We start from the raw sequence: 22,510 nt of genomic DNA, 5'->3' as shown, positions 1-22,510 counted from the left end.
AGCTTTGCAGAGATAGTTAGGTAAATAAGGTGTTTGAAGAACACGTATAGGTTGGAGAACATGTTATGGTTAAATGGGTTTGCTAAGTTACATTCCCTGCCTGAAACCCCATCCCTTTAGCAAGCTAGATCTTGAAACAGGCCACATAACCAGACACTTTTACCTAGGATTTCCAACTTACACTGGATTATATTGGGTTCGAAAGGTAAGGAAAAGAAACAAATTTCCAGCATTCACTGCTTTTTATTAAATTTACTTCACCCACTTAAGGGGTGTGGACTGATGTCTATGACCCTCCAGTCGGGTATTTGACGGAGTTGAGTTAGAGGTGGAACAAGAGGCTAAAAGTGTCATTTTAGAGGTGTTCCTTCATTTGGAAAGACAAGAGTAAAAAATTGATTCCTCCCAACAGCCTCAATCAAAGAACTCTATTGTCTGAATTTCATGGGGATCTGATGCTACTCTTGTGGCTTCTGACTTCAGGCATTGTGAATTGCTTCAATTCAGTTCTTTCAAAAGTTTCAGCTTTTCTTGGAGAACCATTACCCATTTACCCTGTTTCCTGCTTGCGTGGGCATTAAATACCCTTCATTATATATATCTGCAAATATTCCTTGGTCTGACAAAGTATCAGTTCACACGCTTACTCATTTGATTTTTAATTGGCTTTATTTTGGCCTCTGGCGATTTCTCTTTCTTAAGAGTTCAAACATACATTTGTTGAAGCACATTTGCTTTATTTTATACATTTATAAAGATCTATACATCATACCAATACTTTATAAATAGTTTTAATCTTCATCATTCATAACTATAAAACCAGTAAGTATTTAAATAAATAAATAAATGACGGGAAAACTTTCAAGTTCCCTAGTCAGCTACCTCTAGGTCTGCACACATACTGTTCCTTCTGCCTGGAATGTTCTTCTCCCTTTTCACTTGGCTAAACCAGATATCATACTCTGAAGGAAGCCAACTGTGAACCCTCAAGTTTGAATTAAGTACCTCTACTTCCCACCCTCAATGCACAGACCGGAGATCATTGTCCCTTGTGTGTAGCTTCCATTGCACTAGAAGCTCTGTGAGGCCAGGCCTTTTAGTTTACCCCTGCTTGGGTTGAGAATGAAATGTTTGTGAGTGAATGAAGGAACATCTTTGGTTGACTTTTGTTTGCCTATTTATTTTTAAGTGCAAATCCTTTCTCCTCCATAAGACCGTTGGCCTCTAGCCTTTATGACTTTAGCTTTGTAGCAATATGGTACAATTCCCACCGGGAGTAATGCCACCAATGGTTATCAATTTATTAATGAAAGTCTGGTAGCTAACTTATTTTTCACAGCAGGAAACAAGTATTTTTTCCTAAGATACTGTTTTATTCAGCTTGTTTTTTCATGTTAAATTTTAGCTCTTGTCCAGCTGAGAATGTCTAAAAACACTATATTGATTTTTGTTTCCTTTCAGTGGAATTACCTTCCTGTTTCTTTATAAAAATATCAATTTTATGTCAGGTGGAAAATTATGGAAATCTGTTCTTTCACTCAGTATTTGTTGAGTACCTTCAAAGTACAAGGAAGATGCAGAGATGCTGGTAGGTTAGGAGGGCTGTGTGATTCAAGGTGTCTTAGGGCACAGGAGAATCAAATATGTTTGAAGGCCAAGGGGATGGAGCTAAAATAGAAAAAAGAGAAACAGAGGTTTCAAGAAAGAGGAAATAATGTAGAACATAATCGTCCCTTCATCTCCCAAGAAATCTGTAACTTATTCTAACAGACTCAGTAGAGCACTCTTAGAAACTACTCCTATTGGCTTGTGTGAATGAGGGGAGAGAGAGGGGGAAGAGAGAGAGCATGAGCACACGTGAGCAGAGCAAGCAGTTGTAGCTGAAGCAGTCATTAACCATGTTTTATGCCTTTCTTCCTTGGGTTATGCAGATCAGTGAGACCAGAGAATTCCTGAATTTCAGAGAGCTGATTGGTAAAAGGAGAAGCTTATTTCTTACAGTAATATGCTAGACAGACATACAGGAATATGTCAGATAAAGCCTAAAACACTCCTGTTGGGTAAGGGGAAACAGTGATATGAAGTGAAATATGGCTTTAAAAGTAATCAATGTTGGGGATATTAAGGTTGAAAGCTATTGTGGCAGTCTACGTTTACTGCTTCCCCCCCTGCTGTCCCCCACTGTCTGGCCATGCAATCTTGTCCCTTACATGGTGATTTAGAAAGAAGAATCCTAAAAAGTGCCATTGAGATTGCTGTTAGATGATTGAGAAAGTCAACTTAGTTCCTGTATATTTTACACACACACACACATACACTTAAAATAAGGCAAGCCAGAGAGAAATCATGCATATAATTCGTCAGATTTCTTTTGGTTTCAAATAATTATTTAGATTCCATTCATACCTTTTGTGCATATTTATTTTGAGGAAGTGGTTTGTGAACAGGAAACATAGTTTTTGTTTGTTTGCCAAGGCTGAACATAGCTTAAAATCAGAGAATATTCTCTGCAAGTTCAAAGAGTTTCTGTGAACTTAATGTCATGTGCCTTAAAAATAAAAAATCATATTGTGACACTTGCATATATCAAACATAGGAATCCCGGTTTGCTGAGAAGGCAGCACAGTTAATAGCAAGAATGTGAGTTGAAGAGAATTGTCATACAGCTTTCGTTTTCTGCAAAATGGGATGCTGTCTCCATGGATGGAATATTGAGTATCAATCAGAGCGTTCAGATGATCAGTTATTGTTTGGAGGACATCTTGATGAAATGATCACTGAACAAAGAGCAGTAACCAAGAATTAATTCTCTATTGATTATTTCCGTTTTGTTTTTCTTTAGCTAGTAAAAATATTTTAAAAAGCAGTTTGGGTGGCTCAGTCTGTTAAGTGTTCGGCTTCAGCTCAGGTTGTGATCTCACGGTTCATGAGTGAGTTTAAGCCCTGCTCAGAGCCTAGAGCCTGCTTCAGATTCTGTGTCATCTCTCTGCCCCTTCTTGGCTCATGCTGTCTCGTCTCTCTCTCTCACAAATAAATAAACATTAGAATAAAAACATTTAGGGGCTCCTGGGTGGCTCAGTCGGTTAAGTGTCTGACTTGATTTCAGCTAAGGTCATGATCTCACACTCCATTTCAGGCTCTGCACAGTCAGTGTAGAGCCTGCTTGGGATTTTCTCTCTGCCCCTCTCCCTGCTCATGCTCTCTCTCTCAAAAATAAATAAACATTTTTAAAAATTAAAAAAAAAAAAAAGCAGTTTTATTCATTGTACCCAGTAGGGGAGGAGTACTTTAAATAAAACAGAAACTCTCATGCCCCCTACTGGTCAGAAAATCTAAACTATTATTTTACATGAGCTTTCATTTTATTTTTGTCTTTAGTTTTGTGAATTAGGTATAGCCTAGATATTATGTCCCACATGAAGAGGACTTGTCTAGGGCTTGTCATATTAGCAAAACTAAATAATGAATCAGATATTCTGAATTTAATTATACCCTCACACCTCTACATTAGCAGTACTGAAACAGGGTGGTATCTGGGATTTTGTGAAGGTGGGACATTAGCTATTCAGATGAACTATAGGAAAATTAACAGTAAAAACCCAAACAAAACCAAACCTGCTGGGTGAGATAAGTCTTCTCTCTAAAGCTTGTAGATAGCCCATTTGATCCACTAAGAATGGATTTTGGAACTTTTACAATTAAAATTCAAAGAAAGAACTAAATGGAATAAATACCTGCTTTGAAACCAGACAGGTCTAGGCTCGAATCCAGCTCACGCCATTTGTCAAGTATTTAACTCCTAAGTCTTAGCTCCTTATGCAACAGTAAGCAGGTAATCATCACCCTCCGGAGAGCTGTTACCGACTTGAAGCACAGGAAGTATGGAAAATGTTGCCTTCAAATTGGTAGCAAAGGATGTTAATAAAAAGAAGACTATTACTGAGAGGAGTCTTGACTAAGGAAAGGGTTTGATTAAACCACATTTTCTCAGCTAATATGACCAAAGGCTAGCTTGCCTACAGTCTCTCAAAGCATTGGACCCATCCTCCCTGCCTAAAATTCCCCTAATAATCACACAGTAGTCATACCTACTTATTCATTCTTCTTTTTATTCTTACAAAGCATAGCAAAATGAGTAAACAACTGACAGGTGAAGAGTTTGCACAACAGAAGATCACTCTGACCATCTCTTGATTTTATAGGGATCACAGGTAGGGAAGTGTTCCTTTAAAGTGATTTTGTCATGGAAGAGTCATCTGACATGGTTCTCATGGTGGGGAGAGGAAAGACAAGAAATCAACACTCACAATTATTTAAAAGGACTTTAAAGCTAAACATAATATACACAGTAACTCCTTTATCCTAGTACAAAAATAGTGCCAGAAACTATATATTTGTTCAAATATATTGAAAAAGGTATAAGAATACAAATAGATATTAACAGTGGCTAGTGATGATCCATAAGGTTTTCTTTTCTTAAACCGTAATAGAAATTTATATTTTCAACTATTTACACTGCTTTCAATGACATTTATTAAGACATGTTTACACAGGCTTTTGAGAAGCATATGGAAGGGCCAAGTGAGCTTTAATACTTTCTTCCTTGCTCCCTGTGGTGGAGCAGAAGGGGTCCAAAACTGTGCACAATTTAACAATCTAAGAGAACTCTGAGTAAGCTCTACCTGGCTAGCAAATGGGAAAAAAAACCTATATAGTAGAATACATGACTCCTTACTTAAGGTGTTCTTTAAGCTATCAACAGGCTAAATGATCCATACTTGTTAGAAGGCAGGATGTTCACGGACAGATTCTTAGTAAGTTCCAGGTAAAGAAGATCCTTGAGGGGGAGGGTGCAGGGGCGGGGCGGGAGAAGGTCCTCAGAAAACTGTATAATATGTATTTTATAGATGAAAATGAAAGTGATATAACGTACCCTATATTTTCATGTTCAGTTGGCAGGATCAGAAGCTGGTAAGTCTCTTATCCAGCACTTCCTGCAGACTGTGAGCTCCTTGAGGTCACTGCTCTGTCTCTTTGGCTGAACACAGTGCCTGACATGTCGCAGGGACTCGATAAAAGGTGGACTGTTGCATGTCTAATACTGAGACATTAAATTATACCACCTCATTTTAACTACAGTTGTTCACAGGAGAGGACAGCAATTACACCTTTTCCTCCTCTCTTCTTAAAATCACTCTTGTAAACAAAACAAAGCAAAGCAAAACAAAACAAGAGCACTGCTTGTGATGACCTATAAAGTGTTAGGAGTAAAATCTGGTGGAAAACACAGGAAAACTGAAAGTCAAACTGGAGTAGGTCTAACATTTGTGCTCTATGCTAAAGATAAAGGCACTTCCACTGCTAGGCAAGAATACATCTGTGACCAGTTTCCTCCCAGAACCCAGTATTTCCAGTATATTTTCATACACTTTCTTATCTCAGTACTCTTATTGAAGGAAACTATTCTTTATGATTAAGAGATCAGTGGTGACAACACCACTGTCCAGAGTTTGTACCTTGAGGCAAGGTGCTCAAAATCTCACAGTCACTGGTGATGCACATGAGAAGCCAAATAAATGTATTGTCTTGTTTTCAATCTTCAAAACAGGAAATGACATGTGGAATGAGATACCATGCTCTGTAGCCCAATATCCCACCTCTGACACTGGTCTCCAAGACCCACTAAGGGCTTACACAGTAGCTGCCCTCTGTGACATTCTCCTTGAAGACAAAGGCTTCACCCAAACATAACTCCTTTAACAGCCCAATGTGTTCAGGCACACAGAGGTTAAGTGACTTACACAAGTTCACACAGGACTGCGACTGGCAAAGGCCAGTCTTGTGAAAAACAGAAGGCCGGACAATTTTATAGAGATTTTTTAACAACTTAGTATAATAGTGGGGACTTTTGGAGCTAAAAATTGAAATGAAATGGTATGTCATTCAGTTATAACTATCACAAAACTACTTTAATCCAGAAAAAGAATAACTTCTTGCTAGTTATGGGTAACAGAAATATAGAGCAGGATGAGGGAGGACTATATATATATATTCCCACTATGTGTATGTATATATATATATATTCCCACTATATATATATATATGTATATATATATATATATTCCCACTTGAGAAGATACTGGGAAAAATATTCACGTAAGAACTAAAGCTTTGATTTTGCCTCTGTACCAGATATTAATCTATGTATGGAATGATTTTCCTAAAAATTAAAAATTATTTGCACCAACTAACTGGTCCTAAAGAAGTACTCTTCTTATAAGAACTAAAACTTCCAACAACAAAATAGGCATGGTACTACCCAACTTCTTTTAATTGCTAAACTAGTAAAGTAAAATAAACCACTGTCTAAAGGTAAACCAAACAATTTCCAATCTAAATATATCTTCTTGCTTGGTAAAATGACACACATACAAAACCTCCATACATCTCAGTGGCATAGATTAGATGGAGCTAAACAAATTACTAAAGTATATGATTACAGATTTTAGCATAACTGCTAAATCACAATGTGTATGATGTAAAGGTCATTAAAGACTGCTATTCTTTAAACAATTTTTCTATACTAAGGAATTATGTATGCATGCATAGGGGGATACCAGTATATAGATATGTTATTTTAGTAACAGCCTGTGTAATTTACACACCAGTGCCACCAAGAGGCAATCTTATAGATCTCACCTATATGACATCAAATAAAAATCGAATAACATCCTGAAAATACAAGTATTACAACAATAATACATATGGAAACAAACAGCTGATAACATTCTATACTAGCCTTTACCACTACAAAGTAATGGCAATACAATTTGTTTTGCCCTTTTTTTTTTTTACCTGAATGGTAAGAAGTAAGTCACATTATGTAAGATACACTCTCAGAATTTTAAAAACTTAATGAATAAGTTGAATTTTAGGCAGTTTAGAGAAAAAAAAGGTGTTTCAGAATGCTGAACCATGGCCCCAAGAGATTTGCTATCCAATTTAGTGATAGCTAAAAACTCAGAACCTGTTTTTTGGGAAGGGGGGTGGTTAACAATTCAGACAAATATTTCTCTTCCTACTCTGCCCCAGTCCAAACATTTCCACATATTTGGAACAGATTTTCCTTTCTTGAACCAGTTGTTCAATTCATTATCTACTTCTCCAGTACTGAATAAATGTGTATTTATGGCACACGTGTTCAATGGGAATCCATTCAAAAGGGCTCAAATCTAAGACAATGTTAACATTTTCTAAATGTACTAAAAGCTAAATGAAGTGAATACCAACGACTATAAGCTCAGGGTCAACAATTAGCATACATAGCCAAACTTCTGTGATTCTAATTGACTAGTCCTATAAACTGAAATTGGGCAGTTTCTCAACTGCAAACTGAATACTCTTAAGTTTATTCAGGCCTAAGCTTTCTTATCTTATAGTGCTCCCTCAATTTAATTTTGACCCCAATATCAAGGATGGCCCTTTGCTGTTTATATAATTAAAACTATTCTCTATACTTCCTTTGACAAAGAAAAATAATGGTTCATTTTACCTTTTATCTGCAGTCATATCTCACCTCAGGTCAGTGTTCCAGTTATCACTTTTTTTTTTCTCAATTTTCTGTTGAGACTTAAACTGTTCACTTATAAACTATGGTTTGTAAGAAAAACAAGTTATTTAAAAAAGGAAGTTCAATGTTCAAAACACTCACTGACTCATAAGAGTCTTCCAACAGAATGTTTCCCTTCACTGACAGATATGGCCATTCCATTTCTCGATCACATTCATCCCTCAGTAAAGTCAGTGACCATGAAGTCAGTGAAATCAGTGTCTTCTCCTAAGGTTTCCCCTGCTTTCCATCAGATGGGTCAGATTTTATGGGTAGTCTCTGGATAAAATGTATGTGAAATGAAAGAGTTCTCCCCTTCCTGCTTCCTGCTCACTAACAAAAACAGCAAATCAATTAAACAATACCTTTTCTTTACAATACTGCCTTCTAGTACTTTCCATCTGTTTCAGAGTTTTAGCTTTTTTTGTTAATGCAAAACATTGCTGACAAATAGTATCTTTTCACCTTAAAATCCACTCAGCCAACAACACTTTATCTTTTGAAAGTTTTAAATGTCACAGAATACATTCAATTTTCTCCTAGCCTATTTTTGAGAAAAAAAAAAAAAGATTCCAAACATTCTTTACAAGATTGATAATTCAGAAAACACAAAAACAATTATTTAAAATCCCCAAGCAAAAAACCCCAAAAAACAAAAAACAAAACCCCCAAAACAACGAATAACAAAACAATCTCAGTGCAAGAATTCAACTTGCACTTTGCAGTACACAAAGTATCACAAACAGCGCTCTTATCCATGTGCTAAGAGTGGGTATCATTGATAATCTCAGATCAGTGGCATAAAACAAATATACAGAAAATATGTAATAGTCCCCTAAAAACATTTCATGCTATGTTCTTAAAAGTTGTGCAAAAATAAAAATACAGCAGTGGCAAAGTATACACTAAATCTGTACAGTGTGTGGCAAAACTAGACATATGCAGAATACACCATCTGTAAACTTCAACTTTGCTTGAATAGGCCACTCAGTTCCGCTTGGCCTGGCTGCTTTCCCCATTAATCAGCATTTTCTCCTGCTGTTCTGCAAGAGCCTGCCATTTTTGCCTGTTCTTCCTGCAGCCATCCAGCAAAGGGAAACAGTCCTCAGAAACGTGGGTCAAGGCCTAAAGAAGAAAAAGAAAGCAAACTAGAAAGCAGGGAGGAAATAAGCCCTCTCCTCAGGCCTATTTCAAAGAGTCACTTCTCACACTCATTTCAGAAGCAGACCCACTGCTGGGGTTTTCACAAGTGTGTGGACACAGCCTGAGCCACTCGGGCACCCTGTTTTGTGTTTTCTATAAAATAGTTTTATACAATGTATTTAAATACACTTGTATTTGAGATTATAATAAAGATTGATTTGTAATTCTGCATGGTATTATTCTTTACCAACTATAATGCCATACATATTTAGATACAAGAATGTTCACTGCAGTTTTCTTTGAAATAGAGAAACTCTGAAAATAACATAAATACTCAACAACAGGGTTAGGTATATTATGTTACTATTTTGCAGGCTTTAAAAGTACATTATGATGAAGGGGCGCCTGGGTGGCTCAGTCAGTTAAGCGTCCGACTTCAGCTCAGGTCGTGATCTCACGGTTCCTGAGTTCAAGCCCCGCATTGGGCTCTGTTGACAGCTCAGAGCCTGGAGCCTGCATCAGATTCTGTGTCTCCCTCTCTCTCTGCCTCTCCCCCACTCACGCTCTGTCCCTCAAAAATAAATAAGTGTTAAAGAAATAAAACAAAAAATACATTATGATGTAATATGAATTACAAAAAGCAAATTTAAGTGAAAAATATGAAAATGTCATAAAGCATATACAGTGATATATTAACAGTAGTGTCTTAGTAGAATTATAATTCTCTGACTTTTCTACGGTGAGAATATTATTACTTCTATAATGTAATACTTATAAATAAATGTAGTAAAAGCACAAATCAATATTACATAGAATTTAACATCAGATTCAAATGAAATAAATCCTTGCACACATATGAAATGTAAGATTAAACCATCACTGAGTTGTGAAAATGTCTGGATTAGAAGATTCTAGGGTTTGAGTTTTGACATTCTATGACAACTCTATGATAAATGCTGTCTTCCCAAATAATTAAAACTGAAGACAGTTTCCTATTCAAACTTTTAAAAACAAGGATAGTGTCTGCTTTCTGTATTTTGGGCATGAACATCTAAACTAGTAAACCAGATGTTTTAGGGAGAATATCTTTACCTAAGAAATAAAAACTCCAAGCCAGTAGGTGCAAGGAAATGGGACCCTGTAATATTTTTCCAGCTACCTTCTTTTCATCATTATAAAATTTTCCTTGACAATATGAAAACTACACTATAAGATGAGAAAAAGTTGGATACTTTTTTTTCTTTATTGAGGCCTAAACTTAGAAGAATATGCTGACATAATGTATGCACAGTATACCTCCTTAAGGTAGCACTGGCATATAATTCTTTTAAGTGTTCCTACACCAATTTGCTAGTCTAGCACACAGTGGGCACTCAACAGATAGTCACACATTGATGAATTAACGTTTTTGAAAAAAATCAAATATAAAATGTGTTCCTTGTTCAATGCAAACAGCATGTTCATCAGCCAAAAAAAAAAAAAGAAAGAAAAAAAAGAAAAAGGCCTAGTGTTAATCGTTTCAATTTACTTGAGGTTTTAATTCATAACACAGTCTAAGTTTAGCAAGTCTAGTGTTTTTGTATAAATACCTCATATAGTTGCAAGCAGATGGCATCTATGAACCCAACTTGCATACTTGGGATTTTGTTTTTCTTCTCCCTGTTCATCAGATCCTGAAAACACAAACACAGAAACACACACACACACACACAACACACATATCTGCATTTACTTAAAGAACACAATGCAAGTTGGCTCCGAAAACATGAATCACTAGGTTAGCTGATGAAGGCCTGATACCTGCTTGTCTCCTTCCTTTGCCAGCCTCCTGCATTCCCTGCCAGCACTGTGCTCAGAAAGGCCCTGATTCTCTCTGTCTTGTTCATCCTGGCTGACTTTTCCCACACTACCCTTGGAATTCATCACTACTCTAGAGTCAACCACTGACCTAGAGCTGACCACCGACCTAGAGTCAACCACTGCCCTAGAGTTGACCACTGACGTGTATTTGGAGAACACACAGGCTTTGAATTGTCTATTGATGTGGAATCAAACACCCTCAGCTTTGTGGGGGAAGCCACTCAGGCCACAGCTGATTACAATTCAATCCACACAGAGAGCCTTCTTAGTGACGATTATGCAGATGTCATTCTGCTTATTCCCAGGAGGTCATGGCTGGAGCACCAGACAAGCCCAGCACTCCCATGGGAAGCAATGAGTCTGTCACAGTACTTGTTTAAAATGAAGCAAATTCTCCATTAGCTGTTACCATTACTCTGCTACCCACGACTTTCTAAGAAGATTCTGAGCTTCTGAATGAGCCTACCATTACATTATAGGACACTGAGCTAATTGTGAAAGACTAATGAGACAGAAGATGTGCCCAGCTGAGACTAAAGAGCAGAGTGGATGAAACTGTACACACAGAAAGGGGGTCATAACCATGTCCCATTTAATATGGGCTCAATAAATGTCCATTTGGATTAAAAAAAAAATGACCGTGCTTCATTTTCAGGAAAAACTCATTCCAAAACCTAGAGATGGTTTGAGAAGGGTCTTCTTCTTGTCTGTGAGATCCAAACTCTATGTGAACAAGGCAGTATCAAAAACCTTTAAAATCTGTGCCCTTCAACACAGCAATTCTGGGAATTTATCCTAACAAGATAATGAAAAATGGCACAGAAACACTTAGCAACATACATGTTTATCAAAGTGCTACTGGTAATAGTGAACACTGCAAACATTACCCCAAAGGTAGTGGATAGACTATGGCTGCATCTATTTCAGATAATCACTAGAAATAATAAACATAAGACCATTTGTCAGAATGAAACGTAGCTTATGATTTAAATTTAAATAGAAAAAACAAATTACAAAAAAAGTAGGTACAATATGATGAACCAGAGTCTTCTTTTATTTGCTTATATTTTCTGTAATAAACACATAAAATTCTCTTAATAAGAAAAATGCTTTAAAAAATAAAATGAAAAGAAATTGTATTCTCAAGGAAAGATCTCATAAAAGTGTTAAGAAGTCCACACTCACAGATGTATTGAAATAATTCCTACCAACAAGGTCTCAGACTTACAGCAGGTTCTATGTTGAGTTCTTTTCTCTCTCTGTCTCCTTGGTCAAAAAATTCAGTTGCTACAAGTTCTGCTATCTGAAATAAATGACCGATTAAGTTTTGGCAGTTAAAAGCATATAACTCTAGAACAGAGAATAGAATAGAGACTTTGAGTAAAGATAATAAAATCTATCAAATCTAGCTTCAACCACATTAGCAAAATGGTAATAGAACAATAATGAGTAATGGAAATTATATTTTATTTGCTTTTAAGTATGTATCTAATCACAAAGGCTAGAGTTTGTAATCTGAAATTAGGCAGAAAAAAGCAACATGTTATTTCAACTTCAGCAGTTAGTGGGGAAAAGGCCGTGTATGCCCATCTGTATGCATAAGCAATGATATTTATTAAGCACCTGTTATACCAGCTGCTGTGAAAACCAGTTATCAAATAGCTGCATATATTGTGATTGATTGCTGTGCCTTTTAAATTAATTTTAATCTACATTACATTCTCTTCTCTTTTAAAAAAATTTCCTTATAATTTTTTTTGTTGCTGTTAAATAAACTGGTTGTTTATCCTGTAGTTTCCCACTATCTGGATTTTGCTGACTGCATTCCTATGATGACAATTACTGTTTCTCTGTGCCCTATTTACATACAATGGTAATGAGATCTAGAGACTTGATAAGACTGACCGAATTTTTTTTTTTTTTTTTTTTTTTGACTACTTCATAGGCAATGCTGTGTACTTCCATTAAGAGCTATACAATGCCCGGCTGCCTCTCTTTTTGTGATATTAGCGACCATTAATGATCTTTGTCTAGTAGATCCGCTACCTTAAGGGCTGCAAAAAGGTGATATTCAAAGCAGTCATTCCTTTTTGTTTTATTAGTTGAAATACAATAAAAAAGGAAGTTCCCCACATCAATTATTTAGTTTCCCTAAAGTACAATTTGTATAAGAAAAGCAGGAGATAAAAAAAAAAAAAGCAAAGCAAAGCAGGAGAAATGTTTGATTTTCTCCACTTTAATTACCATTAAAAAAGTAACATGGCTACCAAGCAACTATCAAAGATGACCAGGGATTTTATTATTATTTTGAACTTTTAAATTTAAACATGTTTAATGTATTTTAATCCTTACTGATATCAGATTGTTCCATTTTGGCCACTGGGAGGCTATAAAGTTGGCATCTCTGTTCTTTTGACAGAATCCTATCAGTCTTTGAAAGCTTCCCTGCTTTCTGATAGAATAAGATGCTCTAGGCTCATTTTATACATTTCCTGCTTTAAAACTGCTATCAGCCATTTCTTTGTTGGAGCCCTTGTTCCTTTAATGAGATACTTAGAAACCTCAGTATGGGCACTAGGTTTGTTCATTACTACCAGTATTTGTAAGCCCTTTTAGAGGATGGAGCTAGGACACAACAGAAGTTCATACAACATTTCAATTCAAATTCAGGACTACAGTGTTTTTGCATAACCTAATCCACTTTAGATCTTTATCCTTCCACTCACACTGACAGTCCTCAATGATACCAATACAATTTTTTTATTTGCTTTTATCCCACATCATCTACAATTGTGATTGAATATCTATATAAAATTACCACTAATAACATTATTGAAAACAGTTTTAAAGGCTTTTTTAAAGGATTTATAATTCCTTTTTGTTTTTAGAATACATCCCACTAAGAGATACATGGTCAAATTACTGTTTTAATGTCACTTGGAATAAAATAGTCTGTCACTATGGTTTTGCAACTGAAATCAGGTTTGTTTCATTTTATTTTTAAGGTTTAATGCTGAGAATTCAACCTTATGATTTTAAACTATTTACATGGTTCCATGGTTCTGTTCACTAAATTCTGTTCCTTCCTTCTCTTATAGGGGATCATTAACTTTTTTGTGGTTAATCCTAGGTTTTTTAAATATTAAGCAAATATGTACATATATTCATATTTTACTTTTTTTTAAAGTTTATTTATTTTTGAGAGAGAGCGCACGCACATGTGAATGGGAGAGGGGCAGAGACAGATGGGGACAGAGGATCCAAAGCAGGCTCTGTGCTGACAGCACAAGGCTTGATGTGCGGCTCAAACTCACTCACTGTGAGATCATGACCTGAGCCGAAGCCAGATGCCTAACCAACTGAGCCCCCCCAGGCACGCCCTTACCCTCTTAGATAAATGGTAGAGTACCATATACATTTTCTCTACCTTGCTTTTTTTCCACTTAAAAATAGATCCTTGTAATCACTCCATAGTAGTATACAGATAATCCTCATTTCTTTATATAGCTGCCTAGAACTCACTGTGTAAACGTACTACAAATTATTCAATCAGTAACCTACTGATGAGTATTTGGGTTACTTCCAGTCTTTGCTATTACAAATAGCACTAAAATGAGTAGCCTTGTATAAATATCTTTTTACATTCTTTCCCGTATATCTTTGGGATAAGATTCCTAGAAGTAATGGTAAATAATGAATATGTATATTTATAAACTTCTAAAGAGTTACAGTATTTTTCATTCCTTGTTTTCCCTCAACTTCCCCAATAGAGTATATCATAAAACCTTTGGATTTTGCCAAATGAGAAATGGTATTTTTTTTTAAATGAAGTAGAATTTATATACTGTGAATTGCATAGATCATGAGTTCAGTGTATTGACAAACGCATAGAACCATGTGAAAAATACCCCATCCAAGATACAGAATATTCTATTGCCCTTATGACCCTTCTCAGTCAATTCCTGCCCCTTCTTTCCTCCCTCTCCTCACAATCACTATTTTATTTCTTTCACTGTAGTGCTTTAATTTTGCCTAGTCCAGAACTTCCTATAAATGAAATCACAGAACATAGTCTTTTGTGTGGCTTCTTTTGCTCTGTATAGTGTTTATGAGACACATCCATGTGGTTACAGGTATCAATGGTTACTTCCTTCTTATTGTTGAGCAGTGCTCCACTGAATAAGGAATGGACCACAATATGTTTAGCTGTTCTGTTGATAAGACGTTTGGGTTGTTTCTAGTTCTGACTACAGTAGTCCCCCTTTTGCAGAGTTTTGCTTTCCATGGTTTCAGTTACCTGGAGTTAACTGTGGTCCAGAAGCAGGTGATCCTCCGTCTGATACATGGTCAGAAGGTCCTAACACTACATCACAACGCCTGTATCCTTCACCTCACTACCTCTCACGTTATCATCTCCCATCATCACCAGGAGGGTGAGTAAAATATAATAAGATGTTCTGAGAAAAAGACCCCACATTCACATACCTTTTATTACAGTATTGTTATAGTTGTTCTATTTTATTATTAGTTATTGTTGTTAATCTCTTACTGTGCCTAATTTATAAATTAAACTTAACCATAGTTATGCATGTAGAGGAAAAATCATAGTACATATAAGGGTTCAGTACTGTTTCTGGTTTCAGGCAACCACTGGGGGTCTTGGAAGGTGTCTGCTGCAGATATTACTACTGTATTAGGATTAAAGCTGTTATGAGATTCTATACAAGTTTTTTGCGTGTGTCAGTGTAGTTTTAATTTGCATTTTTTCTTATGAATGAGGTTCTGAGAACCTTTGCAAATAGCAAGAGCCATTCACATTCCATCAACTTTTTGTTCAAATTTCTGGCCCATTTTTCTATAGGGTTGTTGCCCTTTTCCTTCTCTATTTTTTACAATTTCTTTAATATTTGGGGTATCTACCAAATATAAGTTGCAAATATCTTTACCAGTTTCTCACTGACTTTTACTTTGCTTATGGTGTCTTTTGCCATGCAAAAGTTTTTTTTTTTTTTTTAATTTTTATGTAATCAAATTTACCAGTCTTTTCTATTGTTTCTGCATGTTGAGTAATAGGAAAGTTTTCTCACTCCTAAGTTATAGCAGAATCCACAAATGTTTTTATTTAGTACTTCTATGGTTTAATTCTCTAGACTGAACTGTATGTTCCATTTGGAATTTAAGTATGTGGAATAGATACAGTTATAGAAGATGTGAAAGTCACCCTAACATTATTCAGTAAAAAGTCTCTCTTTTCCCCCAGTTATTTGAAATACTACCTTTATTATATATATTAAACGTTCTATGTAATTCTCAAAGTTCTATTGTGTTCCATTGGTCTGTCACCAATACCAAACTGTTTTAATTATAGAGGCTTTATAGTATTGCTTTTTATGTCTGGACTCTAACCTTATTGCTCAACCTTTTGGGGATCTGATTAAGAAGAAAGGATAAATGAAAAGACAAATTCTTCCCTCTTCCATTCCCTTCCCTATTTGGAAATGGGCGTACAGTCCCATTTATTATTACAGAGCAGCACACTCTGTAAAGACCACCTTTCCTGAGTGCTTACGGCATGTCAGCTTTGGCACATGGATAGCACACTTCTGATCTTGTTTTCTCAGCATGTATGTTTCATGAGATGAACCTGTCGTTGGGCTCCATGACTCTGCAGATCAGAGCCCTGACCAACAGCAGACTGTCATTAGTCTCAGGTAGTGCATTCAGGATTCAAAATGCAGTCTCAAAAAACAAAAGCACAATACACACATCATTGCATGTATAGCCATCTCTTTTCTGAGCCTAGGGCCTTTACTGCCTCTGCAAAATGTTATAGCAGTTACTTATTTAGAGAGAAGGATATATTTCTAGCCTCCGAGCCACAGGTCCTGATTACATCCTTCCTGACACCTTATATCAACACTTCCTATATTTTTAAGACTTAGGAAATGTTTAAGTTCTACTCGCTAATGCCTACTTAGAGCTGAGTTATAGCATGGTAGGCTAACCATAAAGAAAAATCATAAGAAGAAAAATAATTTGCTTTTTCTGTTTTTCAAGGTTATTAAGGAAATGTGTTAAAAAGCATTCCTAAGTGAGCCAGAAGTAGTACTGGAATTAAAGACTATCAGCAGCTAGGTTTTGCTGTGTTAGTATAGATGCTGTCTTTCTTAATACGTTATAAATATTAGTAAATGCTAATGAATCTTCTAAGAAAGAAAACCTATTTATGTCCAATTCTGCTTTTAATGCTACTTAAAATTTGGATAAAATTTTCCACAAATACTTTAGAAGCTACCTTTAAGAATACAGACTTTTCTTACTTTGACTTTTTAATTACTACTTTTACTGTCAGCAAACAACATACCCGTTGTTGAATAGGCCAGGGTTTTGTAATTGCAGAGAGATCACAAGCTGTCATCAGCATCGCTCTGTTCAGGGAAAAAGAAGCCCAATACTACTGTTTACTTTTTATGTGAACATAAACTCTCAGTAAATAGTTACTGGTAAAAAAGTTAAATTAAAGCTCCCTAAACTATGAAGATGGCAGTTTATAAAGACAAAAGAAACAGAAACAACTTATATGGAAGTGTGGCTGATTCAGGGATAGCAGAGTGTCACTCTTTTGGTTGCCCACTGAACTACTGGAATTTGCCCTTAAAAACTCCTCATTTAGCTCCAGATTGGCACGAGAGAAATTATTAACCTCTGGGTAAAAACTTACCTGCTGTTGCTCTTTTTTTTCACCTTGGTATTCCATTCTCAGTGGTAGTAAGATGAAAACGCATTGATTACTAATAATTAACCATTAAAGGATAACATCAGATATTCTATTGATATAAGGCCTCTAAGAGCAAGAATTAAGGTGAGTCATCCTAATGCACTCAACATGTGCGGTGACTTCTGTGTGAAAAGCTCTTACTTATACACAGTATGTGCCAGAGAAAGGGAGGGAGGATATGAGAGGACAGAGCTCTTTAGTCTTTCTGTTGTTCAGAGAAGTAAAAACCATGCCGGACGGAATCTGGAGTCGGTGACAAGGTGCTCTATAGCTCGGTACCACAACTACAGTATGAAAATAGTTCTGTATTTAGCACCGTGTTTTCCCATGTTGGATCTGGATACCTGTTTGTAATAATTTGGAGAAACAAAGTCCAGTCACTGTCATATAGAAACACTTAGAGCAAAGGATGGTAACCCTCATTCCTGCTGGGAAACCCAACCTAAAAGCATGTTCTCCATAACTACATAAGGCAAAAAGAAAACGGTTTCCTGCCGCTACTCTACATCTTACACCAACTCTCTCGGAAAAAGTGAGTGCACCAGAGATATTTTTAATCACTGTTTAAGCCCATTTTCATAAAAGATTTCAGTGCTTGCCAATATAAACTGCCTCCCCCAAAGAAGACAATGCTCCTAAATGAGCTTCATTAAAATCAGACACATGAGTTCAAGTGGCGACACTGAGCACTAGAACTACGAGTACTTCTCTGCAAGAGGTTCATGGCTTAGGATGGATGGAGCAGCGGAAACTGGTGCAGACTTGGAGCCAAGGTTGGATTTACTTTTTGTTACTGGGAAAAACTGTTCCCTAACTACAGTAGTATGTCTATTCTTTCTTTCTTTCTTTCTTTCTTTCTTTCTTTCTTTCTTTCTTTCTTTCAATATTTTTATTTTTAAGTAATCTCGACACCCAACATGGGGCTTGAACTTACAACCTCGAGGTCAAGAGTCACATACTCCACCCACTGAGGCAGCCAGGTGCCCCCATCTGTCTATACATTTCTAAGGGACCATTAAGAAAAACATTTTGAGGCTATGAAATAAAGCATGATTACATAGAACAGACAGCCAGGCATTTGTGTACTGTTTTCTTATAATCTGCATCTTTGTTTGCATGCTAAGTAGTATCAATCCATTTAAAGAAATGTTGATTTCAGAAGTGTAATAGCGCTGTCCTTGGTGTTCTGTCATCCTTTTATTAAAATTACTGACCGCTTGTTCTTTTTTATGGATCCCGTTCTAGCCATGGTAAAGGTAGGAATAGTAACAGCAAAGAGATGGCATCTACAGCTAGAAGGGAGGGACAGGCCTACAGGTAAGGAAAAGGGAAATCTTGAGGTTCTGATGGTGTTACTCTCCCATCACTCAAGGGAAGTAAACACTTCACAACCACCTTCTTGCTCCCACAATCTTTGGGATGCTATTTTCAGCTATTCCAAAGTACTGGGAATATGAGCAGGGGGAACCCTAGAGCCTTGTATTCATATTCCACCACATTTTAAAGTTCCTTCTAAGACAAAGGAGTAATTTACTGACTTGAATTTGCAAATGCATTTCTTTTCAAATAAATATTCATATTCAGCCCTTTATACAACACTCCAGATAATTCTGACAGCCTCTAAGATCATCACATTGTAGCAAATACTTGCAATAAAATCTGAGAGTTATAAAATTAACTGGAGAGCAAAACGTCAGTGTTAAGGACAGAAAACCTACTTACAAAAACAACTCTTTTTGATGAGGATCTTCCAAGTTGAATTGATTTTTTCTTATAAGTTCAAAAAATTCTCCTCGTCTCCTTGAAAGTAAAAGAAAAACATATGGTAGTTATGATGAGTCCCCAGGCTCTTATTTCTTCAGCTAACAAAGACCCATGGAGTAAATTTTTGGGGAAAAAAAAATCTCTAATGGTTTTTCCCATCTTAGAATCCGATATAGAAACCATCATTTAAAAAGCTAAAAATACCTCACTTTTTTCTTTTGTGCCATTTTCTTTGGGTAAAACAATAACACCTCACCTAGTTTTTAACTACAGATCACAAATAATGGTAATTTCAATTCTTAAGCATGATTTTAAGAAAATAAAACAAATTTAAAATTTGATGCCAAGAATGACTTGAAAATTTAAGTGTATGGCATAATGATATCTCTATGGCTTCAGTTCAATTTCATATATCTTATTCATATACATTATGGTATAAGGTAAAAAATATGTACTATTATTTACTCAGTGCATAGTGAATGCCTCCTATGTGCCCAACACTGTTACGCATCTTGGGAAGATATAAGACAGGAGTCCTTTTCACAATGTTTAAAATCTAGTCAGAGACACAAACCAAAGATAAGAAAAACTTATATAATGAAACTGAATGTATGTCACTTGAGTACCAAAAATGAAAACTACATTGGAAAAGGGTTCAGAGGAGAGACCCATGTGGCCTGGAAAGGCTGGGAAGTCTCTGTGGTTACAGGTATTTTTAAATTCTTGGTAATCTGATCATCTTTATTCTGTAATCATTTTAAGTTAAACTGAAGCTTGCTGTATTTTCTTTTATCCTAATTAAAGTGCTGCCAAATCCAATGGCACGACACTTTTAGATGCAGACACTTTTAGGTGCAGCTATTTTTAGATGTACAACAGTAGGTACCTGGGGTATGTGTTTTTGTATATCCGTTCTACTTGTTTTTACTTCTCATAAGAGTGGTGAAAGCCACACATATGAATCCCTGTGTAGAAGGAGAGAGGCCTGTGCTTCAGGGAAATCCCACAAGTGTGACCACCAGACTCTCCTCACTCCTACGTGTGCAGCAAAAGATCTTGGTCTGCGTGTGGGAAACTAATGCCTGCCCAAATGCAGCAAGGTCTTTTCTCGCTTTTAGAAAGGTAGTTTAATTACAGGGAAATGCATACATGCATGACAAACACTACTCTAATGAACACTCTAATTTCTGAGTCAGTGACTTCACTAATTAAAGTTCTATATTAATACCCTTCTGCCATTTTGGCGGTTGCTTCTGGTTGGGTCCGCCCCGCACCTAAGGCAGGAAGACGGTGGCCGCAAAGAAGACGAAAAAGTCGCTGGAGTCCATCAACTCTAGGCTCCAACTCGTTATGAAAAGTGGGAAGTACGTGTTGGGGTACAAGCAGACTCTGAAAATGATCAGACATGGCAAAGCGAAACTGGTCATCCTCGCCAACAACTGCCCAGCCTTGAGGAAGTCTGAAATAGAATACTATGCCATGTTGGCCAAAACTGGTGTCCATCACTACAGCGGCAATAATATTGAATTGGGCACAGCGTGTGGGAAATACTACAGAGTGTGCACACTGGCTATTATTGATCCAGGTGATTCTGATATCATTCTAAGCATGCCAGAACAGACTGGTGAAAAGTAAATCACGTAAAATTTTTCGTTAATAAAATTGGCTAGAGCTTGTTTAAAAAAAAAAATACCCTTCTGCCAAAATTAAATAAAAAGAAATAAGACTTATGTATCTGGCACTTAGCTCTTTTTCCTGCCCACTTAGGCTTAGATGACAGTATAAAGGGACTGTAATATGGTCAGAAGCTGGGGAGGGGGGTGAAGGAAAAGCAGATGGGCTCTATAACCTTCGGGCTGGACAACGCAGCCTTGGAATGACCTTGGCATGGTTATTTACCTTGTACACAACTTCAGAGGCACAGGAGTAGTCACACGTCAGAAATGACTCTGTATTCTGTAATTTCTAGCACTAAGTCATATGCCAAAGGAGTAGACTTTTTTGGCTTCCTATAAGAAACTGCCCCATAGTTTGAAAAACAAGACATTCGATTTGCCAGGACATTTGTCTTTATAATCTTAAAACCTCCCAAAGTGCATTTGAAAAGCTTGAAACAATGCAAACATTTCCAAGACCTATTTATCTCAGAATATTTCTTAAAACTTACTTAATATACAGCGCTAGGTCTGTAGCTAAAATAGCTTGCTTGATTATTTTCAGCGTGGTCTTATATTCTTCGATGGAGAGGCCACTGAGAATCTGATTGCCCTTTATAAAAAAGAAAACCATCATTAGCACTCTGCCTGGAGAGGCTGCTGACAAGAGCAAAATCTGAAGGTAGAGTGACATATCTTAAACACATGCCTAGTATTCTAAACTCGTGAATACAGAGGACAGCTGCTTACTTTAATGCCATGAAATGATGTTTCCCCTCTATGTTCCACTTCCCACCACCCTGTCCTATAAGAAAATACAGCTTCATAATACACCTGCCTACACATGCATGTTTTTCCACATCTTATACTCCCTAGGCCTTAGTCCAGGCCTAAAATCTAATAACTCTATATATATATATATATATATATATATATATATATATATTTGGACTAAGAGAGAGGATCCAAGCAGGCTCTGCACTGTCAGTGCAGAGCCTGATATGGGGCTTGAACCCACGACCATGAGATCATGACCTAAACCGAGATCAGGAGTCGGACGCTTAACCAACTGAGCCACCCAGGTGCTCCCAAATCAAAGCCATATTAATGGAAATCTAGAATGGAGTAGCAAAACTTTTAAACATTGATTATTTAAAGAATCATTCCTCTATGGATTCTGTCATAAATCTAATAACATTTTTTGGGTGCAAATTTCTATAATTTAACTTAATCAATATGGCAGACAGTGTGTGTTCTTTAGGAACATGTGAATGTAGATGGTGGCCCCATAGGGCATGAGCCAAAGGTGTACTTACTGGTCACAAAAAAGCAAGTATAGTTGAAACATCTATAAGGAATATTGAAAGGCGCCTGGGTGGCTCAGTCGGTTAAGCCTCCCCTCTTGATCTCAGCTCAGGTCATGATCTCATGGTTCATGCTCTCTGCTGTCAGCACAGAGCCTGCTTCAGATCCTCTGTCCCCCTCTCTTTCTGTACCTCCCCTGCTCGTGCTCTCTCTCTTTCTCAAAAATAAAAAATAAACATTAAAAAAAAGAAATATTGAAAAGGTGCTATGTAACCGTTTTTTATTTCTTGTCTGTAATTTAAGGCATAGTGGCTCTCTGATGTTGAGCTACATAAAACATTCCTTGGCGGGGCGCCTGGGTGGCACAGTCGGTTAAGTGTCCGACTTCAGCCAGGT

General features: G+C 36.7%; 2 protein-coding genes and 1 long non-coding RNA gene across 9 annotated transcripts in view; 2 read left to right on the top strand and 1 right to left on the bottom strand.

Moving 5' to 3' along the window:
* The window catches only part of LOC122476598, a 52,184-nt gene that overhangs the window by 5,693 nt on the left and 23,981 nt on the right, over nt 1–22,510 (top strand). Inside the window, exon 3 of one of the 2 annotated variants that reach the window (XR_006295533.1) lies at nt 14,906–15,045. The exons of the other annotated variant lie outside the window; for it this stretch is intronic. This is a non-coding gene — a long non-coding RNA (uncharacterized LOC122476598). The remainder of the gene's footprint in view (nt 1–14,905; nt 15,046–22,510) is intronic. 2 annotated transcript variants of the gene reach the window in all.
* PDE5A (phosphodiesterase 5A) overlaps nt 4,090–22,510 on the bottom strand; it is a 142,647-nt gene continuing 124,226 nt past the window's right edge. For all 6 annotated transcript variants that reach the window (XM_043569467.1, XM_043569437.1, XM_043569486.1 and 3 more), the window contains 6 exons: nt 21,322–21,422; nt 19,113–19,190; nt 16,977–17,040; nt 11,841–11,915; nt 10,342–10,425; nt 4,090–8,734 (listed from right to left, as the gene is read on the bottom strand). In XM_043569467.1, coding sequence (XP_043425402.1) covers nt 8,597–8,734; nt 10,342–10,425; nt 11,841–11,915; nt 16,977–17,040; nt 19,113–19,190; nt 21,322–21,422 — 540 coding nt within the window. In that variant the 3' untranslated portion in view covers nt 4,090–8,596. The remainder of the gene's footprint in view (nt 8,735–10,341; nt 10,426–11,840; nt 11,916–16,976; nt 17,041–19,112; nt 19,191–21,321; nt 21,423–22,510) is intronic.
* On the top strand, nt 20,386–20,833 carry LOC122476597 (60S ribosomal protein L30-like). The gene has a single exon (XM_043569501.1). It carries the CDS (start codon nt 20,505–20,507, stop codon nt 20,787–20,789), a length of 285 nt encoding a protein of 94 aa, XP_043425436.1. The 5' UTR covers nt 20,386–20,504; the 3' UTR covers nt 20,790–20,833.

This window comes from Prionailurus bengalensis, chromosome B1, assembly GCF_016509475.1.
Source record: "Prionailurus bengalensis isolate Pbe53 chromosome B1, Fcat_Pben_1.1_paternal_pri, whole genome shotgun sequence".
Classification (NCBI taxonomy): Eukaryota; Metazoa; Chordata; class Mammalia; order Carnivora; family Felidae; genus Prionailurus; species Prionailurus bengalensis.
This window is presented reverse-complemented; position numbering and strand designations above follow the sequence as displayed.

What these genes read in the sequence shown, in the direction of transcription:
- LOC122476597 (XM_043569501.1), top strand. Translation starts at nt 20,505, where the DNA reads ATGAAAAGTGGGAAGTACGTGTTGGGGTACAAGCAGACTCTGAAAATG.